We start from the raw sequence: 24405 nt of genomic DNA on the forward strand, positions 1-24405 counted from the left end.
ACCAATCTGTGAATATTTACGTATTTAACATACATTTTGAGAAATGTTTACCTTTATCAGAATCATGCTCTGGAGAACTTGCCTGGTACTTCTAGGAATTTCAGATTTGTATAGCAATTTTCATAACTGCAATGTTACTATGATTTGCAATTTTTTTCTCTGAGATATTAATAATACCTATAGCAGTTTATAAGGTAGTACCTTTAGTCAGAGTCCCTCTTAACATTACAGATCATTAACATAAACTATGATTAATTCACCATAAACACTGAAATTCTGTCCTCTATGTTTTAATTCAGTGGCTACATTAACTATAGCTTATTTTGACTGCTCTCATTTAAAAATAAGGAAAAAAGGTTATACATCAAAAAGACGAAATAAATGACCAAAGGAAGAACATTCACAGTGTAAGCTCTGCTCTTGTACACAAAAGCCAACATTCTAGCATTCTATTTCTTCTCACCAATAAAATGCTATTTACCCTGGAAAAGAAGTTAACAAACAGCCTGGTTCCTAACTTGAAACTTCCGTTCACAAGACAAGCTTCATAAACTACGCATGCCTTGCAGAGAACACACAGACCTAAAAAGTAAAATCAAGTAAATCTTCACGGTGGTATGCCTAAGTCCTGGATTCATGCAACAGAGCCCTCAAATAGCCACGGAGTTCCCAATGCAACAATGCTACATCCCCATCTACTGGAGAGGTACAGGTAACGGAGCGAATTCTCAGTAAGTGTATCCTTATGTGGAGGCCTTGTTAAAAGCTAGTATCATGGAAGTCCAGATAAAAATACTTCAAAACAGTAAGAAAGCCTTACCTACATCTTTTCGTCCTGGTTTTTCAAAACGTCTGTCACCCCTAGAAAAAAATAAGTTTCAAACAAGACTTGAGAGTAATATATAGATTTCCCATCCATGACACACACTTTCCTATCTTTCTTTAATAGCACTTCTTTATTTTTCAAATTATAAAACAAATACATGGTTATTACTCAAAATTTTGAAAACACAGAAAAGCAAATATGAAAACAAAAATGTGCACCATCTCACACACCAAAAGCTAGCTTCTTACCCAGAAATGTTATATTTTTAACTACATACATTTTTTAATTAGATACATACCGTATTTTTCGGACTGTAAGACGCACTCCCCCCGCTGCCCCAAATTTGGGGAAAATAATGGTTGTTAATGCTGCTGTTGAGTTCTGTTTACATTTACATTGGTGAAATATTTTGTTACTTACGTTATTAAATATTTTACCACATTTTTTGTTTCAAAATAATTTTTTCCTATTTTTCTCCTCTAAAACCTAGGTGCGTTTTATGGTCCAACAAATATGGTACTTATTTTAAATACATGCTGCATACAGTTTTTAAATGTGTTTAATGATGTGTTTTCTCACATCATTCAATATTTTCAAAATCACCCTAACTTTAATCATTATAGAGAATTCTATTGTGTGGATCATGATTATATAAGAAACCATGCTGACATTAAGAAGTTTGGCTTGCTTCCAATTGTTTTAAATTATAAATACCATCAGAGTTGGACATCTCTGCACATACATCTTTGTGCAGCTGTCCTTGCTCATCTTCATCGACCTCCTATAATCTCAAACAATATAAAGATGCTTTGATTTACAGCAACAAATGAAATAATGTCAACGCTTCCCACTGAATGCTCATCAAACAGTAAATCTAATTAACTATTAAATATTCAAGCAGGCACTAACATATTAGTCTATTTATCTGAAATGCTTCTTCCTCTAAATAAAGGTCATTTTTAAATTTCTAATATAGAACTTGATATTCAACAATTAACAGCATTTTTAAAAAAGGAAAACTTGTATCGATACAAAGCAGCTTCTCCTCTACAGAAAGCAGAAAAGAAGTTTTTTATACCAAGAAACCTTTATACCGAGATGTGGATCCTTTAGTAGTTACCTTTCCTCCCAGCTCTGTGACCTATGCATTTCCCTGCCACCTCCTCGACCAAACACACCCTCTACTTCATCAAAGCTTCTTTGGTAAAAACCACATTCACCTCTGCCTCTGCCTGAAAATAAAATAAAATTAAATTAAAAAAACAAACAAAACAGAAAAAATCAGTCAGATGTCAACATTTGGCACACGTTCAACACCAAAGATTATTCTTTGAAGCCCTGTCTCTACACAAAGCAAGATGTGTACATTAATATTGAGCGAGGCCCAACGGATCATTACCTGTGAGACCAGTGCCGGCACTGAGGTAGCTAGACCACAGGAGGTTGAAAGAAACAAGTTAGTAAACTGATGTTAACAGTCCCAGTCCCAGTCCCGAACAAGAAACAGTGTTAGTATTAAGATCTTTAATAAAAAGTTCAATAGTGAAATTCTAAGGTGATCACTAAACAATTACAAGTTAAACCTTTTATTAAATTATTCGAAACAAAAATGGAAGATGTGGAGAGTTTGTGAAGAGATAAAGTACAAAAGCCAAGCACAAGTGTTAAAATCATTTACCTAACTCAGAGAAAGAATAACGTAACAGGGCCCACTCTAAACTATCGATTTTGTGAACGAACCCCATAAAGTACGTCGGAGTAAGCCCCTCAGCAACTGCAGGCGCTCTCTCCCCTCTGCTCAAACCTCAAGGACAAGTGTCACCACGAAACCCGATCCACAGGCCTGACAAGTGTGTGGGCGCAGGGGTTTTAGAGGCTCCAGTGGTTCAAGTGTAAACTGGTCCTTCCTAAAGGCCACTCACTGGTTAGATCAAAATCTGACTCAACAATCCTAACTAGAATTCATCCTAACAGAAATAAATATTCTCACAGATACACAACTGTATATGTATAAAGATGTTCATTGTAATTAAAAAAAAATAACCTAATCAATAAAGGATTAGCTAAACAAATTGATAAAACACTTCAGTAGAATACTATGAAACCACAAAAGTAGTGCCATTTTTTAAAAATCTACATTATTCTGTTGAATGACAAAAGCATGCCAAAGAAAAATACATATAAAAATAATTCCACTTATATAAATGATACAGCTGTGTAGTTTGGGTCAGGGAGGCTATGCACCCACTTGCTGAGTCTGAAGGCAGAAAACAGTATGAATTTTCAGCTTTATACTTTCTGTACAGCATGAGGATTTCCCAGCTGCTACATGCCATGTTTCCAACACACAGTGGAGGGGTCTGGGGGTGTGCTCACACCTGGACGAAATCTAAGCCATCACCCTAGCTCAATTTCTCCAACAGGGTGACGCCACCCAAACAAAAGTGACGCTGAATCTTGAATGAAAGCATGGGTGCGTTCCAGAGCTAAATACAATGAGTTAAAGAATTATTTCAAATATCCATGCAGTATTTCTACATCTTGGTTATGATTTCTCAAGAACTGACTCAAAATACAGTTGTACTTGAACATATTATTAGAAAATTCAAACATAACAGACCGAGTTGTATGTAATCTCAGGGACAATGTGTACCTTCTTAATAGCCCAAACATCCATTTCTTTATCCGTGAAATGCAGGTGAGGGCTAAGGCTGAACTGTAATAATCTTAAGCATATCTTCTAGTTGCCAACTTTTTAAGTCAAATGAAAGTCAACTCCCAGTTCAGTACCTCTCTCCTTAGGAAATGCACACATTTCATTTAAGATCCTAAAACTGTAATAAAAATTGTTATACAACACTGGGGTGATCCCTACAATAATTTTTAGAGTAAAAGAAAAAAGTACCCTGTCCTTTTAGAGAACAATTTTCTCCGGAAAAACCATTAAGTATGGATCACCTTGAAAAACTGTTTTATTCTGAAAACATATGAATATTAAAAACAGCCTCCAGGCTGCCAGAAAAACAAGCAAAACACAGATGAAAGACTTTCTGCCAGGTATGACTCTCATTAGAGCGCTGGACCTCCTTATGAGACCAAAGACTCGTAAGTGGGCACGTAAATCAGATTCTAGAGCTTTCCAGCTTGTAGAATATAGAAACAATCTTCAAAGTACACAAGGCCCATAATCATTTATAAGTGTAGTTCCCAAAATGAGGAGGAGCAAGTAAATATACTCTGATGACTCTTTCATAAGGCTCAATTTAAAGGACTGTCCTGTTTCTGAGATTTCACCCTATTCTTTCAGGGGATTAAAATATACTTCCTTTTAATAAACACAGTAGCTGACAGTTGTGTGAGTCTGCTTTACTGCTAAACATCTTAACCAGATAAAAGAGAAAGATGACAATTATGTTGTCTCCCTCTCCATCTGTTTGTTTAAATTTTATTAACGATACTTAAAAGTCTGGAAGTCGGTCAATGTTCGTATCAAAGCTTCCTCAACGTGGAAAGAGCCAGCATTGTTATGTAATGTTAGCAGCTCTGCCCACGGCCCGCCCCCAAAAAGCCACAAGCATCATTATTTAACCAACAGATTAAAATTTAGCAATGAGTAGAGATGAAATAACCACAGATTAGTGGTTTTATGAGGACATTAAAAAGAATCACAGTTGAGGACAACGGTGTTAGAATTATTTTTCAATGTCAGTACATTCATTTGACTATTTCAAGCCATTTTTTCACATCAAAGTTAAAAAAGTCATTGCTTTCATCACAATATCTATCTTTTTACAAGCCCTGTTTAACTTCTGAATGTACAACTTCTATCCTGTGTGATATCCCTAATACTTCAAAGAAACCAGAAAGCAGGGAGAAATTGATCAATTCTTCATCTGTTTCTCGATACGGAATTTTGCTTAAGCCTGTTTGGAAGGACTGGCTGGTACTTGCAGCACACAAAGGTGCTCGTCACCGGCTGCGCACAGAGCAGCTGACGGTGGGCTGCACTGCTTGATCAGTAAGGTCTCTCTATGACTCGCCCTGAAAAGCACTGGAGACAAAGCTGAGTACGTGCACCCTCTCCTTGTCGCCAGCCCACGGCAGAGGAATGCAGGAAACACCCCACCGTAGGCTAGAACACCATCGCACCGCCGAAATGCACACACCTCGAGTCGAACTCCAGACCGGTGGAACCTACCTGCGCTTGGAAATCTCAATGGCCTGTGGAGCTTTTGAATCCTGAAGCACACAGTTGCCTAAATCTCACTACCCGAGTATTATTCTCAGAGGTATTTCTTGTAAATTTTATAGATGACTCAAACAGCTCCCCAGGTTAAAAACCACCATTACAAAGACTGACAAATCCAGAAGAGGAAAACATGTACAACTTGGTTACAGTAACTGGCCTACAAGTGGAGAATTTCAGTTAACCTTTACTTTATTCCTAGCACCTGCATTCCCACATTCTGAATGGACTACTGAAAGAAACTTCCCTCACAGGCATGCACAGTTTGCTTTCTCTATAAAGACTGTTACTTTACTGATAAGGCACAACTTGGAGACAAAAGAATTAGACACCCCACACTCACACTCATGCCCACCTGGGTGGGGCGGTGGTGTGCGGACACTATGGCCCCTGTCGTCCCAGATGCCCGATGCTTCCATTTCTAAAGCACCACAAACAGAGTATGACCAGGATGTTTGGTCTACTACTACGATTTAACCACCTTGGAGGTAAGTGCTCAAGTAAATATTTACATGACAAACATCAAGAATGCCCTTATGCAGCAGAAAATCAGTGAATCCAAAATAGACAGCAGATATCAAACAAACAAGTGATAATCCAAGTAAGAATTGTTCTTCGAAGAAAAGACACAAATCTATTAAACTTAGGTTAAATAACTGCTGCATAATTATTTCATGTCCTACCCCCTAAAACAGCCCTAGTACTGATGAGACAGCTTTTATGAAGTCTCTCTCTAGCTGGGGACACCCTCAGCATGTGGCCTTATACAGACACCCTGTGTCACAGAGGCCTGCAGGACTTGACGCTGCTCCAGCAGCGAAGGCACTTCAGGGAGCTCTGGTTGTCCAACTGCAAAGCCCCCTGGGAACAAAGATTTGCAAAAGGTAAGTAGGACCATCTAGAATCCTTCACACTCAAATTTCGAAACTAGAATCACCCTCCTCTGCTCCCAATCGGGGGGTAAAGCAGATATACCGAGAAACGGTTCAGAAAACAAATGTTTAGGATATTTAGTATGCAGTTAAAGTCAAAGAGCAGTTTTTTAAAATCAGGTATTAAAATATTTGCAAGGTGGTTCTCCTGTCCTCCGCCACCTCCGCCCTTGTGACTTTCCCACACAGAAGCTCACCTCGCCCTCTTGAAGAACTTCGACCTCTAGGAGCCCCCACCACTGTTCCTCCTCCTCGTCCTGTCAATCGCAGGACAGCAGCACTATTTACAGACATGGAAAAGTTTCTCTGCCAAAAAAAATTAAAAAGAAAGAAAAATGGATAAAATAGATAAGACTGCATGGTGTTTCTCCCCGTCTCCCGTTGCATCTACAAAATGGCATCTAATTACTAATAGCAATGGGAAACCATAACTACACAATATACCAGGGTGGTCCAAAACCTGATTTTAGCTGAAAATTTTAAATAAACATTTCAAACCAACAAACATTGGCACCCAATGCCTTATACTAGGCTAGGTTCTGTGAGGAAATACTAAACAAACTCTAAATGCTGTATGTATCCAAAGCAGACATGTTAAATATGCATCGTATTACATAAAACTTGGTAAGAGAGACCTGATTTGAAAGGGTCCTTTAATTAGTGACAGGTAGAAATGAGGAGTCACAAAAAGGTCTGACTCAAGAATAGCATAATAAAGAGGAAAATGATCATTTTTGACTCATTTTGTTCACCACTGTGAATTAGCCACTCCAAGCAGTATTTAACAGAATGACAGGAATCAGAAGTGAATGAGGAAGGACAAAATAAAAATCTATGTAAGATCAACTATCTTCATGGGGAGGGGGAAAATGCTTGAAAAAATAAAACCCCAGTCACTCTGTCTTTGGCTGCACTTGCACCCACAGCCAATCTGGAAGAGGGTCAAGTACGGTGAGACAGTAATGGATGGGCAGCCTTCAAACATGAAGAGAAAGACAGGAGGCCTGGGAGTCAAAAATGTTTATAGGGTTAGGAAAAAGTAAAGCAACAGCAATTTAAAAATCTTGAAAGATGATCTATAAAATACAGCAGTTATAAGCAGATTTTAGAGTGCACACAGGGGGTTGGCACCCCTAACACTTGCATTGTTCAGGGGTCAACTTTAATTCGAAGGAGAATTTCAGTTTTTTTTAAAGAGTTTATTTATTTACTTTGAGAGGGGGAAGGGAGGGAGAAAAAGAGGGAGAGAAATATGGATGTGAGAGACACATGAATCAGTTGTCTCTCACATGCCTCCAAATGAGGACCTGGCCCACAACCCAGGCATGTGCCCTGACTGGGAATCGAACCAGCAGCCTTTAGGTTCCCAGGCTGGCACCCGATCCACTGAGCCACACCAGCCAGGGCTCACTGGAGTTTTAAACACAGAAAATGTTGGAATGTATCCTCACCTGCATACTTCCTATACACCTAAAACCTAACAGACCTCTGCGCACAAGCGTCTGAGGAAAATGCAACTTAAGCATGGCTATAGCCAAGGAATCCTCCTGGGGAAATGGAAAGAAGTGAGCTTAAGAAATGGGTTGAAAAAAAATTTCCGACTAATATTTTACATCCAAATTGTTTGGATGTAAATCTCCTGATTTGCTGTTCTGATTCAAAAATCAATGGAAATGTGATGTCTGTACCTCTTTTGAAGAAATTAATATGTAGTTGGTAAAAAACATCTCTCATTATTAAGTTTCTTATTTTAATAACTTTTCATCACTTGCTTCATTACCTATCTTTTTCGGAATTGTATTCAATATAAATTGTTCAGGTAAATTTTAGAAACTTATTAATGTAATGAAGTTTTTTTTACTTGAGTTTCATACATATATAATCACATAGTCATGTAACTTTAAAACTGAAGATTTAAGATGTAACCAATAACTAAAAATTAGAGGAAGATACCCAACCCAAAAACAGTTATTTCAAACTATATTTTTAAAAAGCTATTTTTAAACTATATGTGACGAGTTGAAACAACGCATTAACTTACCTTTCAGCACAGAGAAACCAGTGGAATTATTGAATAATGCCTCTGGGGACATGATTAAGCAAGACTATGAAGTCTCAAAATCGAAATCAATATGTTCTACAACTGGAAAAACAGAGACCAGGGCTCACTGCGTTATGTACGCCAGGGCCCCATGCAGATGAGCGCCTTGCCACCTAACTGTCACATGTGTGACGCTCAAATGCACCCAGCTATAAGGTGCAGGGAAAACTCTCATATGCTTACACACACCCTCACACACTGCCACTGAAGTGCAAACTGCTACAACCTCTGCAAGGCAATTTCTCAAAGTGTATTAAAGGTCCATAACCTCTGAAACAATTGCTCTTCTTACATTTGTGAAAAATAACATTAAGCAGAAAGATCTTTAACTGCAGTACTGTATTTTTATAAAAGCAAAGTATGGAAACCGGCTCAGTATCAGTCAATAGAAGCTAACTGAAAAATCATGGTCATCTACACATGGAATTCTATGCAGTTGTTTTAATACATGAGGCAACTCTATTAGGATGAACCACATGAAACTGCTACCACATTTCTGACCCACAAAACTGCAATTTCATATGGTCAACCTGGCTTATGAAGATACAAAGCACAGTTATAGTCAGGAACACGGAGAGGCCAGACTGCCTGAGACTGGATTTCGGCTCCTGTACGCAGCGCCTCTGTGCCTCACCTTCCTCGCCTATACACGTAATGTGGACACGAGTAACATGTGTCATCTGCTTCCTGGGCTGTTGCGAGCACTTACATTAAACGAATGCTTAGAACAGTTCTGACACTTATTAAATGCTAAATAAATACTTGCCATTACCTCCTAAACAGATGCTTAAGTGAAAACAGTGAAGTATAGGAAAGTGTGCAGAGCGCGCCACCATTTGTGTGTGCGTGTGTGCGTATTTAAAGGAACCAATATACAGATGACCCCTGAACAACACAGTCTGAATTGCGCAGGTTCACTTATAGGTGGATTTTTTTCAATAAATGTAGGAAATGTAGTTTTTCTTCATCATGATTTTAATAACATTTTTCCTCAAGCTCTCTTTATTTTAAGAATACAGTATATCACATATATACAAAATATGTGTTAACCAACTGTGTAGACTATCGGTAAGGCTTCTGATCAACAGCAGGCCATTAGTAGTTAAGTTTTTGGAGAGTCAAAAACTTATACATGGATTTTCGACTGCACAGGGGGTTAGCACCCCTAACCCTCGCACTGGTCAACTGTACAAATAGTTACAGATGTACCAAATATCCCTGGGAGGGAACAAGAAAATGGAAACGGTGGTTACTCCTGAGGAAGAACAACTGGCAGAGTCTGGGTGACTCTCAGGCTTGCCTCTCACTGTGTGTGCTTTCTGAAATTTGTATGTATATACATGTATGATCTATTCAAAACCAGATACAAGAAGTAATTACCTAGTCAAAAACACATACATGAAATAATTTTCTTTAATGAAAAAGATATATATATATATATATATATATATATAAAAATCTGGTAACAAATGACTAAATTGTAAGTATAAAGTACAGTCATGCTTTCCAAACAGATATACATTTCAAGGGAAACGTCAAAGGAGCAAAACCAGAAGATCTCTGAGCACCAATTTTGTCCCTAGTTATATTTTATACATATATACATACATACATACATACACAGAGAGAGAGAGAGAGAGAGCACACAAAATTAACTTTCATTTTAAAGATAAAATGTCTATTTCAGGTGACTGTAGGAAACTTAAGATAGGCAGCAGGAAGCTAGTTAGGTTGCTAGAAGTATCACTCATAGAGGTGATGGGTGCAAAAGTAAGCAAAACTCTAGGTCTACAAAGATCTAAATCCCAGGGGGCAAACGCAAAGCCCGCAGGCTGAATCCGGCCCTCCACCTTGTTCCATCCGGTCAGGCACCTTGTTTCTATCCAGCAGCAGCGCCGATGTCTCGCTGGAGTAGTTCCATTCATACAACCCTAAAATTACATTCGGCCCTCTGAAGGCAACCACGAGGCTGATGTGGCCCCTGGTGACAATGAGCTTGACACCCCTGATCTAAATAGCCCCTAAAGTGAGCCTGACCATACATAGCACAAACATCAAAATGTTCATTAATCTTTGGCCAGCTTTAATCAATGTCCCACTCTATCATATTTTTGAAATAATAAAGGCCACAACTAAGAGTCAGGAATCTAAAGGACGCGCTGCAAATGCCTCTGAATGGACCCGATGGTTTTCTGTGACTGCCTGAGAGCTTCCCCACCCTCGTCATAGGCAGCACAGTTGTTACAGCATCCAGAGCCGCACACCCTAAGGTGTAACTTTTCCACTTATAAAAACAAAATGAAGATTTGCTTCTTTAGTCATTCCAGAACCAGTTTTGATGTGTTGGTGTACTGCATACCTAACTTCATTCTTTTTTCAAATTCTTAACCAACAGTTTCTAATAGCATCTGTTGAATAATCTTAGATTTTTCCAAATGATTTGTGTAGCTACTTAATAATTACTAATTTCTTAGAAATTTCTAAATGATTTGATTACTCATTCTACTGATCATGTTTTGGTATCAAGTGCTCCCCACCCCCTCAGAGAAGTGGTGCCAATTTTAATCTAAGACCACATTTTCCACTTGACAATACACTGCTTATAAGTGCATTGTTACTTCCTTTCCCTGTGTACATGTTCTATGTTGAGGTACCAAAAATGCCCAGTTATTTACTACACAGCAGCTCAGCTTTTAAAACTGCCATGGAATTTGCTACCAACTTGGGTCCTTCAATATGTTGTGTGGAACAATGCTAAACCTACGGTCAAAGTCGGCTCAGTCAACCTCTTGGATGGTGGGCCCGGGGACCCCACCAGATGGCAGGGCTCCACCACCAGGGAAGCTCCCAGGCCTTCCTCCTGGCGGGTCTCCTGCACTTCGGAAGAGCTTGGTAATGATGGGGTGCAGACTTCCTCCAGCTCTTTCTGATGATGTTCAAATTCTTCCTTCTCTGTAATCTGGTCACGAAGCCAGTCAACTTCATCGCACTTGTGAAGAATCTTCTGTTTGTCCTCATCATTGATCTTGCCTTGAATTTTTCATCTTCAATAGCTGGTTCACACTGAAAGCATAGGATTCAAGTAAATTCTTGGAAGACACCTTGTCCTGCTGTTTCTCATCTTCAGCTCCATACTTCTCAGCTTCATGGACCACGCACTCAACATCTTCCTTGCTTGAATGACCCTTGCTGTCAGTGATGGTAAAATCTTGTTCTCTTTTCCTGTACTCTTATCCACAACAGAGACTTTGAGGATGCCACTGGCATCAATATCAAAAGCAACTCCATTCGAAGAAACACCACAAGGTACAGGAGGTATGCCTATGAGTTCAAACTTACCGAGCAGGTTGTGAGCCCTGGTCATGGCATGCTCACCTTCATAAACCTGGATGAGTCACCAGGCTGGCTGTCAGAGTAGACTGTGAAGGTCTGTGTCTGCTTGGTAGAAATGGTAGCATTGTACTTGATGAGGACAACCATGACTCCATCAGCAGTGTTAATGCCAAGGGAAAGAGGACTGACATCTAATAGCAGCAAATCTTGAGTGTTTTTTGTCTTCAGACAGCTGCGCCCTAGGCAACAGCCTCATCAGGGTTGATACCTTATTCAACTCCTCCACTGAAGAAGTCCTGCAGGAGTTTCTGAATCTTGGAGATATGAGTAAACCACCCACCAGGACAGTGTCACTGACCTGGGACTTGTAGAGCTTGGCATCCCAAATGGCTTTCTCTACAGGGTCCAAGGTGCCACAAAAAAAGGTCAGTATTTAATTCTTCAAAGCAGGCACAGGTTGAGAGGTATAAAAGTTGATTCCTTCACTGAGCAAATCAATCTCAACACTGGCCTGGGTGCAAAAGAGAGTGCTCTTAGCACATCTGTAAGCAGTACATAGGTGACGAACAGCCATCTTAGTCTCACTGATGTCCTTCTTATGCTTGTTTGAATTCTGCAATAAAATGGTTGACCGTTCGGTTTTCAAAATTTTGTCCACCTAAGTGAGTGGCCCCAGCTGTAGACTTGACCTCAGAGATTCCATCCTCAATTGTGAGAAGTGACACATCAACAGTGCCACCATCCAAGTCAAATATCAGCACATTTCTTTCAGCTCCTGCCTTTTTGTCTAAGATATAAGCCAGTAACAGCAGCAGTTGGCTCACCGATAATTCGAAGTACACTGAGACTAGCAACAGTCCCAGCAGCTTTGGTAGCCTATGGAGAGTCATCGAAGCAAGCAGGTGCCGTGACAACAGCACCTGTAACAATCTTCCCAAGGTGGGCTCCTGCAATTTCCTTCATCTATGTGAAAACCATGAAATGACACTTCTTCTTCTGGATAACTTTTCCTCTCTCACCTGTATTCTACTTGGACCTTGGGTCTGCCACCATCATTTGCCACCACGAGGGGCCAATGCTTCATATCTTATTAGACAATAGCATCATCAAAACTATGTCCAGTCAAGTTTTTGACATCAAACACCATGTCGGTAGGCTTCACTGCAATTTGATTCTTTGCAGCATCAGCAATCAATCTGTCAGCAACAGTAAAGGCAACATAACTTGGGATGGTTCAGTTTCTCTGATCACTGGCAATTAATTCCACTTTTCCATGCTGGAAGACACTCACACAAGAGGAGGTACTGTCAAGATCAATGCCAACTGCAAGTTCCTGAGACACTGTTGCTTGAGCGTATGCACGGCTGGCGAAGACCAGGATACAAAGAGTTGCACCCGCGTTCAACGAGTCTCCCTACTTATTAAAAAGCTTTTCTGGCCCATTTAGTCTCTAAGAAATCTAGGAAATCATGTAAGAAAAAAATACAAAGAAATTATTAAATATATGTATGAACAGCTAAAAATTTTGGAAGAATAATCACAAAAGATTAAAACTGGCATACTACACTATAAAAAATTAGCTTCTGTATTTAAAAATAAATCATACAACTAAGTGCCATTTAAAAATGTAGGAAACAAGTTAGGGTTGGCTCATGTAAACAGTATAAATCAACAAGAAAAAGATTAATATCTGAAAGAAAAATTGGCATAGAGCAAAAAAGTAAATAAATAAAAGAACTATAAATACAAACATAACTTTGCACTGCATTGGAGAAATATAAACTAATAGAAATTTTTTTTCCAAATGTACAGAAAATCTTTACAATAGAAATACTCAAAGTTGGAAGTGTAAGAGGGTGCTTCGTGTACACCATCACTTGTACAAAAGGGGGGAAATATATAATATTTTCTTAGAAAAATACACAAGAAACTGCTAACACTGCCTGCCTTTGGGGAAGGGAGACAGGTGGCTGAGGAACAAAACAGACTATTACACACAATACTGTAAACGTTCATTTTTAAACCATGTGACTTTCACTTAGTCAGAAAATAAATTTCAAGAACAAAAATACTGAACATGGCAAAAAGTAATGGTAAAATACTATAGTTATGGCAGCAATGAAACGAAAGTACTAACCTTAACACAAAGCTTCTTAAAAGCAAGTCAGCAGTATGCAGCAACTGGGTTTTCTTTCTGGACTTTCACTAATATTCTGCTGACCTCTATGCCTATCCTTACACCATAGTTTTGATTACTGTAGTTTGTAGTGAGTTCTGAAATCAGAAAGTCTGTGTCCTCCCACTTCGTTCTTTTCAAAATTGTTTTTGACTATTTCAGGTCCCTTGCAATTCCACCTGCATTTTAGAATCAGCTTTCCAATTTCTACCCAAAAAGCCATTGGGATTCTGATGGGGACTGCACTGGCAATCAACAGATTAATAATATTAAACCTTAGAAGGTTCAACAAATACTGGTACCTTTCCATTTATTTAGGTCTTGTTTAGTTCCTTTCTATAGCGGTTTGTGGTTCTTAAGTATAAAAGTCTTACACCTCCTTGGTTAAATCTATTCCTAAGTATTTATTGTTTCTGATGATAATCTCCTCTGCAAATTGTCCACTGCTCGTGCACAGGAATACAGCTGATTTCTGTGTGTTGATCCTGTACTCTACAACTGTACTGAATGCATTTATTAGTACTAATAGTTTTCTTGTGGATTCTTTAGGATTTTCTATATGTAGTAGAGTGTCATCTGCAAATAGAGAGTTTCACTTCTTCTCTTCCAATTCGAATGATTCTTATCTCTTTTTCTCACCAAACTGCTCTGGGTAGAACTTCCACATAATGTTGGATATCTGCAGTAAAGTGGGACCCCATATCTTATTTCCAATCTTAAGGGGAAAGCTTTCAGTCTTTCAGCAACAAGTATAGTCATGGACCACACAACCACATTTCAGTCAAAAACAGAAAGCATATACTTGGTACCGTAAGATTATGATAGAGCTGAAAAATCCCTATCACCTAGTGAAGTCCTAGCAGTTGGAATGCTGTGGTGCAAAGCATTACTCACATTTTTGTATTAATAATGGTGTGAACAAACTTACTGAGTTGCTAGTCATATAAAAGTACAGCACATACAATTACATACTATACTAATACTTGATAACAGTAATAATTACTACGCTGCTGGTTTATGGGTTTTTACTGTAACTTCTCCATGTTTAGGTACACAAACACCATCGTGTGGGAACCGCCTGCAGTACTCAGTACAGCACCGTGCTGCGCCGGCCTGCCTGCCTCAGGAGCAACAGGCTGTACCACACGGCCCACGTGTGCAGTAGGTGCACCACCTAGGTTAAGTCAGGTGCACGCTATGATGTTCCCACAACAAAATCACCTGACGATGCACTTCCCAAACATGCCCTCCTAATTAATTGATACATAACTGTATGATGTTAGCTATAGGTTTTTCATAAATACCCTTAATCATATTGATGAAGTTCCCTTCTATTCCTAGATAACTGAGTGTTTTACTGTGCAAGGGTGTTGAATTTTGTCAAATGCTTTTTCTGCGTCAATTGAGATGATCAAGTGGGTTTTTTCTCTTTGTTCTATTAATGTAATGTCTTACACTGATTTTCTTATGTTGCGACACCCTTTCATTTGGGAGATAAATCCTACTTGGTCATGATGTATAATTCTAAAACTATGCAGTTGGATTCTGACTGCATTGGTATACTTTGACAACTAAAGATATACAAAGATAACTGTAATAAGACATACTAAATGTTAACAAATAATTATCTCTACACGGTAAGTTTATGAGATTTTCTTTATATCTTTCTATATTTTCTACAATGAATATAAGTAATTTTATAATAAAAGTAAGTATTTTATTGGGTTTTAAGAATATAAAGAAATCACAAAATCAGTAAGAAAACAATCCAATAGAACAGTGGGCAAAGGACACAGATAATCAAAGATCCTAAGGGCCCATAGGCACAATAAAAGATGCTCAGCCTCACTAGTAACTAGTAAAATACAAATTAAAAACAACTGTCACAGCCATCATTTTGGCCAAAATTTAAAAACCAAGAACTGAAGGGCTGCATAAAAATAAAATGTCTCCTGCACTGCTGGCAAGAATGTGAACTGGCTTAAACAACTATAAAGTAACGTGGCAATAGCAATGAAGTTTTAAAAAATGCAAAGAGCCAAAACCCAGAGATTTCGTTTTTAAGAACACGTATGGCAACATAATTTATAAGAGCAAAAATTCAAAACAACTTAAATATTCAACCAGAGGAGACGTTAAAAACTATGGATTGTCTCACATATGAAATACTATACAGCAGAGGTGAATGAACTAGCAACATGTGTATCAACACAGATAAATCTAAAAATCATTACTGAAAGGAAAAAAGCTGAAGAATAAAAACTACAGTGTTCTATCTTCAACATAAAATTTATAACCCTATCGCTTCCTGGCCTTTTGTCTAAGATCAAGTGTAAAATTTATAACCCTACAAAATGAAACTATAGTGGTATATGGATATGCAAATACGTAATGAAGTATTTAAATGAATGAGAAAAGTAACCCAACTCATAGTAATCTCTGGAAAGGAAGGGACAGTTATACCTCAGGCAATCTCAACTATACAAGAAATCTTATTTCTTAAAATAAAAGGCACAAATATGTCATAATTTTAAGATTTGATATAAATTAATTATAACATACTGATATTTGTAATAATATGCTCTACACTTATCTATTTGAAATACTTCATAATAAAAATATTTTTGAGAAAAATAAAAACTGCCCTGACTGGTATGGCTCAGTGGGTTAGGTATTGTCCCATAAACCTAAGGGTCACAGGTTTGATTCCAGGTCAGGGCACATGCCTGGGTTGTGGGCCAGGTTCCTGGCTGGGGGCATGTGCAAGAGGTGACGGATAGATATTTCTCTCCCACATGGATGTTTTGCTCCCTTTCTCCTTCCCTTCCCCTCTCTCTAAAAAATAAAATCTTTTAAAAAATTAAAAATAAAACCCAAAATACAGGTGGGGGCAAAAGCAGACTTATAGTTGTTTGTATGGGAAATAATAATTAATAAATAAACATTAAAAGAATAGCCCTGGCTGGCGTAGCTCAGTGGATTGAGCGCGGACTGGGAACCAAAGTGTCCCAGGTTCGATTCCCAGCCAGGGTACATTCCTGGGTTGCAGGCCATAACCCCCAGCAACCGCACATTGATGTCTCTCTCTCTTTCTCTCTCTCCCTCCCTCCCTCCCTCCCTTCCCTCTCTAAAAATAAATAAATAAAATCTTTAAAAAAAAAAAGAATAAACTCTGTGTTTCGAGGACTCTCAACTGTAAACCTACTTTTGCCCCACCCTGTAGAGACAAATGTCGATTTTTTTAAAAAGAACGTTTCAGCAATGCTTCCCAGGACCCTTTCTTTCCTGTGTACTCTTCACAGCAATAAATACCATCTGGTCAATGAAAATACCTGCTGATGACCCTAAACGACAACACTGGGTTTCATGAATAAACACAGAACTAGACCAATTCAGAAGAAACCAGAAACAAAAAATTGCTTATGAAAGTATGAAACTGAAAACCGCCAAAGATGACTATCGTATCTTTCTTAGAACTTAACACAGTTGGAATAGCGTTCTTTTAATAGGCTTTTCTTTCACAACAGAGCAACTTCCTCATGCAAAATATGGCAAGAGTTTAGAGGAAATATTCAGGATTGTCACAAAAGTAATTATGAAAATGTTCTAGAATTAGATAGTTGTGCTGGTTATACAACTCTGTGAATACACTAAAAACCACTGAATCGTATACCTTAAAGGGTACACTTTATAGCATGTAAATTATGTTTCAACAGAGCTTTTTCTTTTAAAAGTAATGATTCTTCATTAAGGTGGCATTTCAGCATTCCAACAAAGCTCTTACTTCTCCACTTTACTACAATCACCATAAGGTCCCTGAAATCAGAAATTCTTTTATATATCTTTAGACATAGTATACCATAATAGGACAACACAAAATCTGTCACTTTCCAGTCCAAACATCTAATTTTCTCACAATATCATTTAAAAAACTGGTGACAGAGGAGTATTTTTAAGCACATTTTAAGCTGAAGATCTACATCTTCCTTTAACGGTTGAATACACTGGTGAAAATTCAGGATGCCAATTACTTCTGAAAAACTGTATTTTTCTGAAAAGCAGGACCCCTTCTCCCCGGAAAATAACACTTTCTCTCTACTCGAATAAGTTCTAAAGGATGGTTCCCACAGTCCTTAAAGATCTAGAGCCATTTCCCTTCTCTACATAACACTCACTTAGATCTGAATACTTAGATTCAGATCTAAGCAGAACCTAGTCGACTAGGACAAACACCCACATTCCAAGAAAACAGTCAGAAGGAAACAGACATGTGGGGACGAAGAAGACTCTATAGGGCCTAAGCAGTGACCTCGTATTTTCATGCCTCACTGGGAAGGAACAAGGATTTGAACTGAGGTTCAAAGCTAGGCACAAACCTGTTCTTCTTCTGTAAATGGTACAAGAGCCAACGGCGGCAGGGGCTCCTCCTGTAGGATAGGCAGAAATTCTTTATCCAGAAGATCTGAAGGTATCTGTTAGACCAAACACATGACCATATAAGATTAATGCTATCCCTCAAATTCAAGAAGATAAAACAAGAAAAAACTCTCCTGTTTATGCTATCATTATAAATATGGATAAAAAGCTTATGCAACCACAATTAACTTTGGTGATACTTAGGAATTCTAAGGGATGAATGTTAAAAACCCTAGTCACCTCCCACCCATCATCCCATCAGACACCATTGTCAGATTTGATACAGCACTAACTCTGGTATTCCGGAATGCACAGTAAATGTAAAAACCTCCCCATTTAACTCAAAGCACAAGGTGGTAAGGAAAGTTTTACAAGCAACTGTAACCTTAGCAACCATCATTAAAATCTGAGATTCAACACATTAGTAAAATTAAAAACAAAGCATACTTTTGAAATAGAAAGTATTATTTCTCACTAGTCAGATAGGAACACTATACTTTATACTGCTTGAGTTTTGATCATTTATAAGCAACACAAATGTGACATGACATTTAAAGATTTTCTCTCCACTATTCAGCATAAAAGGGGAAAGAGAAAGAGAAATAATTCTTCTTCTCCCTCCTAGCATCTAATTGGGAAAAGGACTAAGAGGTGCAACGAAAAGAAGGGAGGCCCTAGCCAGTGTGGCTCAACTAGTTAGAGCACTGCCCAGTGCACTAAAGTGTCACAGGTCCAATCCAGGTTAGAGCACATGCCTAGGTTGTGGGTTCGATCCCCAGTTGCGGGGCAAGCAAGAGGCAACCGGTCAATGTTTCTCTCTCACATTGATCTTTCTCTTTCCCTCTCTTCCCCTCTCTCTAAAATCAATGGGTATGTCCTTGGGTGAAGATTTAAAAAAAAAAAAAGTCTTCCTTTCTCAGCCATCAAAATGGAATAGAAACAGACATGAAAGGTGGGTTAAGAGAAAACTATTTAGACAAAGCATTAAGTAGTGCTGGCTGTTCTTCCTGTTTCCATGAAGCTTTCTACTCCTATAATGAAATTTTAGGCCTTCTCTTTAAAAACAGAAAAAGAGTGCATCCCACTTAGAAATGCCTCTGTGAACTACTGCAGATCTCAAAGCACAACTTCAAAATGTAAGGAGAGAGGAAAACCACGGGTATCTTGTGTATTAGTGTATGGCCATACATACACTAGCAACTCGCTCAGAACAATTCTGAATTACTTCCTACTTTCTTACCTTGTTGTCTTTAAGGAAAAGTGCTAACATTTCTTCTCTGCCATAACGATAGTCTGCTAATTTATATTTCGGCAATGCTGGAGAAAGAGGAGGGGACGTAATACTCCCACCGCTGGACAGAGCTCGGAGCCTAGAGAATAAGAGACACAGAAGACATAAAGTGTCAAACATGCTGGCACTATAAGCTTTTTATTTTTATATAATATATTGTACAATTTCTCATTTTAGCTCTTTAAAAAAAAACAGAAAGAAATCCCTTCATTTCATTTTTTTTTTTTGGTGTAACCAAGGGCAATGAAACCCTTCCAGCTGTGTTTTTAATGGGCTATTTTGATCAAACAGAAAGGTATAAAGAATATAACAAGTGTTTTTGCATCCGCTATCCTGCTTTGTTAAATCATAAATTCTATGGTGAAATCCCATTATTTCAAGGTATCCAAGATTTTAGCTTTAATAAAGCCTGCTGCCACAGCTCACTAAGAGAGCAGTTCATTGAGACATAACTAGACAACCACATGGCAATTCCTCAACCTAAAAGGTATCACGGCACGTCCTTCAGAAGCTTCGCAAGTGAGGAAAGGACAATTTTCTCCAAATTATAAAAGTAACATATGATTAAAACCAAAGGGAGGTCTCACTTCACCCATTAATTAATCTATCCCATTAGATTAATAAAAATGAATAAATCTGATAATACCAGTTGTTGGAAGGGATGTAAAAACAGTTCTTGTGTAGTATAGGCAGGATTATCAATTAGAACAGTTACTTCAAAGAATGATATACTAATATTAATATTTAATAAAATATGTAACAAAGTATGCTACACAAAAGAAAAGGCAAAATACAGAAGCTTATAAAGATACTGTTATGTAATTCGTATAAACTTGCAAATAGGTTTATACTGTTTAAGAACACATATAAAGCATAGCAAAAGCATATAAACAAAATGAACTGACAAATACAAAATTCAGGACAAGATTTTACTTATTTATTTTTAGAGAGGGAAAGGGAGGCAACCACACACTGATGTGTGTGGTTGCCTCTCACACACCCCCACTGGGGACCTGGCCCACGACCCAGACATGTGCCCGGACTGCGAATCGAACTGGCAAACTTTCGGTTCAGAGGCTGGCACTCAATCCACTGAGCCACACCAGCCAAGGCTAAATAAATGCTACATCCATACAATGGCACCATTTATGGTAATAGGAAATATTGATGAAGATATTTCTGATGTGGCCACTTTTTTAAAAAGCAGGTTACAAAATTGAATGTACAGTATGATCCCACTTTTTATGAAAATAAATGTACATATACACAAGCATACATAAAACCACCTGGAAAGATACACCAACCTATTAATAGTGGTTATCAAGGATGGTGAAATTATGGTGATTGTATCTTCTGGCTTCCTTGTAATTTCTAATTTTTCCAGAAACATATATACAGATATTCCCCACTTTTCAAAAAGTTCGCTTTACGCCACTTCACTTTTACTAAAGACCTACATTAGTACCTGTTCTCACTAACTAAAAAAAAATCTGAAGAGGATTTTCACTTTTATGAAGAAAGGCATAAAGGAAAACAGCATTCAGCATTTGTCTGGCCATGAGCAGTTAATACCAAGCAGCGAGACGGGCCCCGAGCTCCCTCCCCAGGAACTACACTCGGCATCTCGGCAGCAGCCACCAGGGCTCCGAACTGTGTCTGTGAGCATCTAGGCTTTATTTCCGTTCACTCCGTGCATCCATTAGCAACAGGTGTCCCTAAGGTAACTGCGTCTTTACACCGTTTCACCACTTTACACCATTTCAAGTAATGAAAGTTTTCTTAGGAACACTCCACTTTGAGATAGTGGGAAAACCTATATAGCTTTGGTAGTAAGAAAATTATTTTTAAAATATAAACAAGAACTAAAACAGGTGCAGCATTATTTGTATCAACATTTCTGGATAAAAGTCACACTACAATGATAGATCTCAAAATCCCATGAGAATTCCATATTTGAGGTCCAAACATATCTGTAAGAGACTCGAAGGTCGGTTATTATTATGGCAAATGCTAACCCAATCCTAAATGGGCTACTATTAACAGTCAATACAATTCTAGATCACCTGCCTAGCCCATCAATAAGATAAAATTCAAATAACTCAATAAAAACTACTTTTCAATTGAGTCTTTGAGCAGCACTCACAAAACATTATAGCAGAAAATGTATAAATGTTTCGACTATATAAAACTGCAAGTGCACCCAGACAAAGGCTCAAACAAAAAGTACATAATTTGACTGGGTATTGGAACTGTGAGGAGTTTTAATTCCATTACAGTAACATAAGCAGACCAAGAAACTTTTTAAAATAAAGTATAAATACAGTCATTAACCACATGTAATTTTATTCCTATACTAGCTATATTGTTTTCAACTAGGCACACAAAGCAACCCATCCAACACCCATAAAAATACCTTACTACTATACCAGTCATCCAACATCAAAAGAGATGAGATTTTGAAAACTCACCATTCAGGCCCAAAGTTCAATGTCTGCGTTTCAGCTGCCATTCTTTTCCGTATGTTTACAAGATTTTTATGTGTTGGAGAAACCTGTTAAAGAGAAAAATATCTCCATACAGTTAATCAACATTAAATGCATAATTCCAGCCCACAATGTATAGCTAGGGAGTATGTTTTGTTTATGTCCCTCTCAGCCAGAGTCCAGCAGGCAAAGTAAAATGAGTAAGTCCATCCTTACATCCCAATGCACCATCTTTTCACATTTATCTAAAGAAAGGAGGCATAGTATTAGATGAAGCTAGTGAGAATAGATCATGCAGGGCAGTGGGAACTAAACTAAAGATTTTCTTCTTTTGCCTTAGAGCAATGGGGAGAGAATGAAGGGTAGAAGATTTCCCCTTTAATTTATATTACTCTCTTGCAATGGTTCTCCCATCACTATGAGGTATATCAGAGATTCTTAAAATAAGGACCCCACTGCCTGTCTCACAGCTTCCACCACAACTCTCTCCACTTTCTGCTTAGCACTTTACACTCTAGTGATTCTTTAAAATATTATCTTGAACCATCAAGTTAAAATCATAAGCTAGTAAATTTCAGGGGTAGCCTTTCAAAAACAATTTTAAGATATCAGAGCTTAAAATGAAATAAGTCAGACAGGCTAATACAAATACTGTACGACATTCCTTACATGTGGAATCCAAACAGCCAAACTCAGTAAGCAGAGTGTAGTGGTTACCAAGGGCTTGGAGGTGGGGGAAATGGAGAGATGTTGGCCAAAGGACATAAACTTCCAGTTATAAGATGAACAGCCCTGGCTAGTGTGGCTCAGTGGACTGCACACAACCTGCGAACCAAAGGGTCACCAGTTCAATTTCCAGTCAGGGCACAAGCTTGGGTTGTGGACCAGGTCCCCGGTTGGGGGTATGTGAGATACACCTGATCCATGTACCTCTCACACACTGATATTTCTCTCCCCTTCTTTCTCCCTCCCTTCCCCTCTCTAAAATGAATTAAAAAATAAACAAACAAATAAATAAAACCTTTAAAAAACAAAAAGTAACAAATTCTGGGACATAATGTACAACATGGTGATTATAGCTAATAATACTGCATTATATATTTGAAAGTTGCTAAGAACAGATCTTAAGAGCTCTCAGCACTTAAGGGGGGGATCCTGTTCCAGTGCTCCTTATCATTCTACCCACAGACCTTCAGGTAATGCCAAACTGCCATACTGAGCCAACACTCAAAGTTCAAAAGTTTAATGCCTTGATCTAGGGACCTAACTACCATTTACAACATGGTTTTCATAACATGTAAATATTTCTCTTGAACTCTTAAAAACCTAAGAATAATAATCCAAACAATTTAATTGACAACTAAAGAGGCCTGCATTACTGAGTGGTGTTCTGCTCATTCTCCTTTATGAATTATAGCAGGAAATATAAGAATTGTGACTGCTGAAATCTAATTTAAATGTTAGAAGTACTATAACCAGTAATTCCCAATTCCCCACCCCAGACTGCTCTTTCTAAACCAATTTAAATGAGCCCAGTTCTAATGTATTTGTACGTACTGGAGGGATTTTCTTACACGACACCTCTGAATTACAAAGTAGAGTGGAAACTGGGCCCTTTTTCTCAACTGTCCATTCTGAGGATGCAATGAGGTATTAGTATTAGCACAGGCCTCAAGCTAAATGTTGTCAATTCAAACCCCCAGGAGACTTGTGACCACTAGAAAACAGCTCTGGATTTTTACAGCACTGGGTATCTGACCCAGACTCTGGATGCTGTGTTCCCACCATGCTCTTCCGCCTCTCCAGACTGCGTTTTCTTGAAACCATTTCCTCCTTTATCCTTCAAAACCAGCACAATATAACTTTTTCCCTATCTTCATTTCTTTCCTATATAGTCACCATTCCCCAAAAGTTTCTCTTCTTTTCTAACCTTTTGTTATTTCTCAACTAACACTTGAGGCAGAGCTCTGCCTACTAAATCATGGGAGAGGAACAGGTGGCCTACAGGGAGTGGGGGTGTTGTTGTAACAACAACGAATATCCCACAAATTTCTGAATTGTCTCCACCCCTGGGGAGGCGCCTCACTGCTACTGTAAATTACAGATTTGATGCTTTTCCCCATGGCCTGTGTGGCGTGGGCAAAGGTCTGACCCCCCGGACAGCTATCTCATCAACAACTAATCAAGGCACCACTGTTTTCACTGGTCACCATTCAGTCAGGCTCACAAGCGCAGAATTCTCTGAAACTCCTTCTACTTCTCTCTCCCTCACATCCAATCATCTTGTCTCAAATATGGTCAATTCCTCCTTCAAGATTCCTCCTGCATTCTTTCATTATAGTCAAACCTTTGTAAACCCAGGTCTGCATTATTAAAATAAAATTTCTACTTGGCTTCCCTGACTCAGCCTCTAACTATTCACATCCAAAAAGATCAATCTTCCTAAAGCACTGCTCTGGTCATGCCTGCCCCTCTTTAAAACACTCAGTCAAACCTACTGTGTATCCCCAGAACTCCTGGTATTTCAGGTTCCCTCCAATCTGACAACTCACACCTCCTCAACTAATCTCTTACTGTTTCATGTCCAAACTCGAAACTTGA

The 24405-nt window shown here is 38.4% G+C and overlaps 1 protein-coding gene and 1 pseudogene across 6 annotated transcripts in view; both read right to left on the minus strand.

Annotated features, from left to right (window-relative positions):
• The window catches only part of GIGYF2 (GRB10 interacting GYF protein 2), a 109718-nt gene that overhangs the window by 69691 nt on the left and 15622 nt on the right, over positions 1-24405 (minus strand). For 3 of the 6 annotated variants that reach the window (XM_028511013.2, XM_028511012.2, XM_036022694.1), the window contains 6 exons: positions 21790-21872; positions 19271-19400; positions 17991-18086; positions 6202-6310; positions 1947-2058; positions 821-861 (listed from right to left, as the gene is read on the minus strand). In XM_028511013.2, the coding sequence (XP_028366814.1) occupies positions 821-861; positions 1947-2058; positions 6202-6310; positions 17991-18086; positions 19271-19400; positions 21790-21830 (529 nt within the window). In that variant the 5' untranslated portion in view covers positions 21831-21872. Of the gene's footprint in view, positions 1-820; positions 862-1946; positions 2059-6201; positions 6311-17990; positions 18087-19270; positions 19401-21789; positions 21873-24405 lie in introns of those variants that run through there. The other 3 variants (XM_036022695.1, XM_036022696.1, XM_036022697.1) reach the window with 3 other exon arrangements.
• LOC114495651 lies at positions 8957-13607 on the minus strand (annotated as a pseudogene).

Source organism: Phyllostomus discolor, chromosome 4 (genome assembly GCF_004126475.2).
Source record: "Phyllostomus discolor isolate MPI-MPIP mPhyDis1 chromosome 4, mPhyDis1.pri.v3, whole genome shotgun sequence".
NCBI classification, from domain to species: domain Eukaryota; kingdom Metazoa; phylum Chordata; class Mammalia; order Chiroptera; family Phyllostomidae; genus Phyllostomus; species Phyllostomus discolor.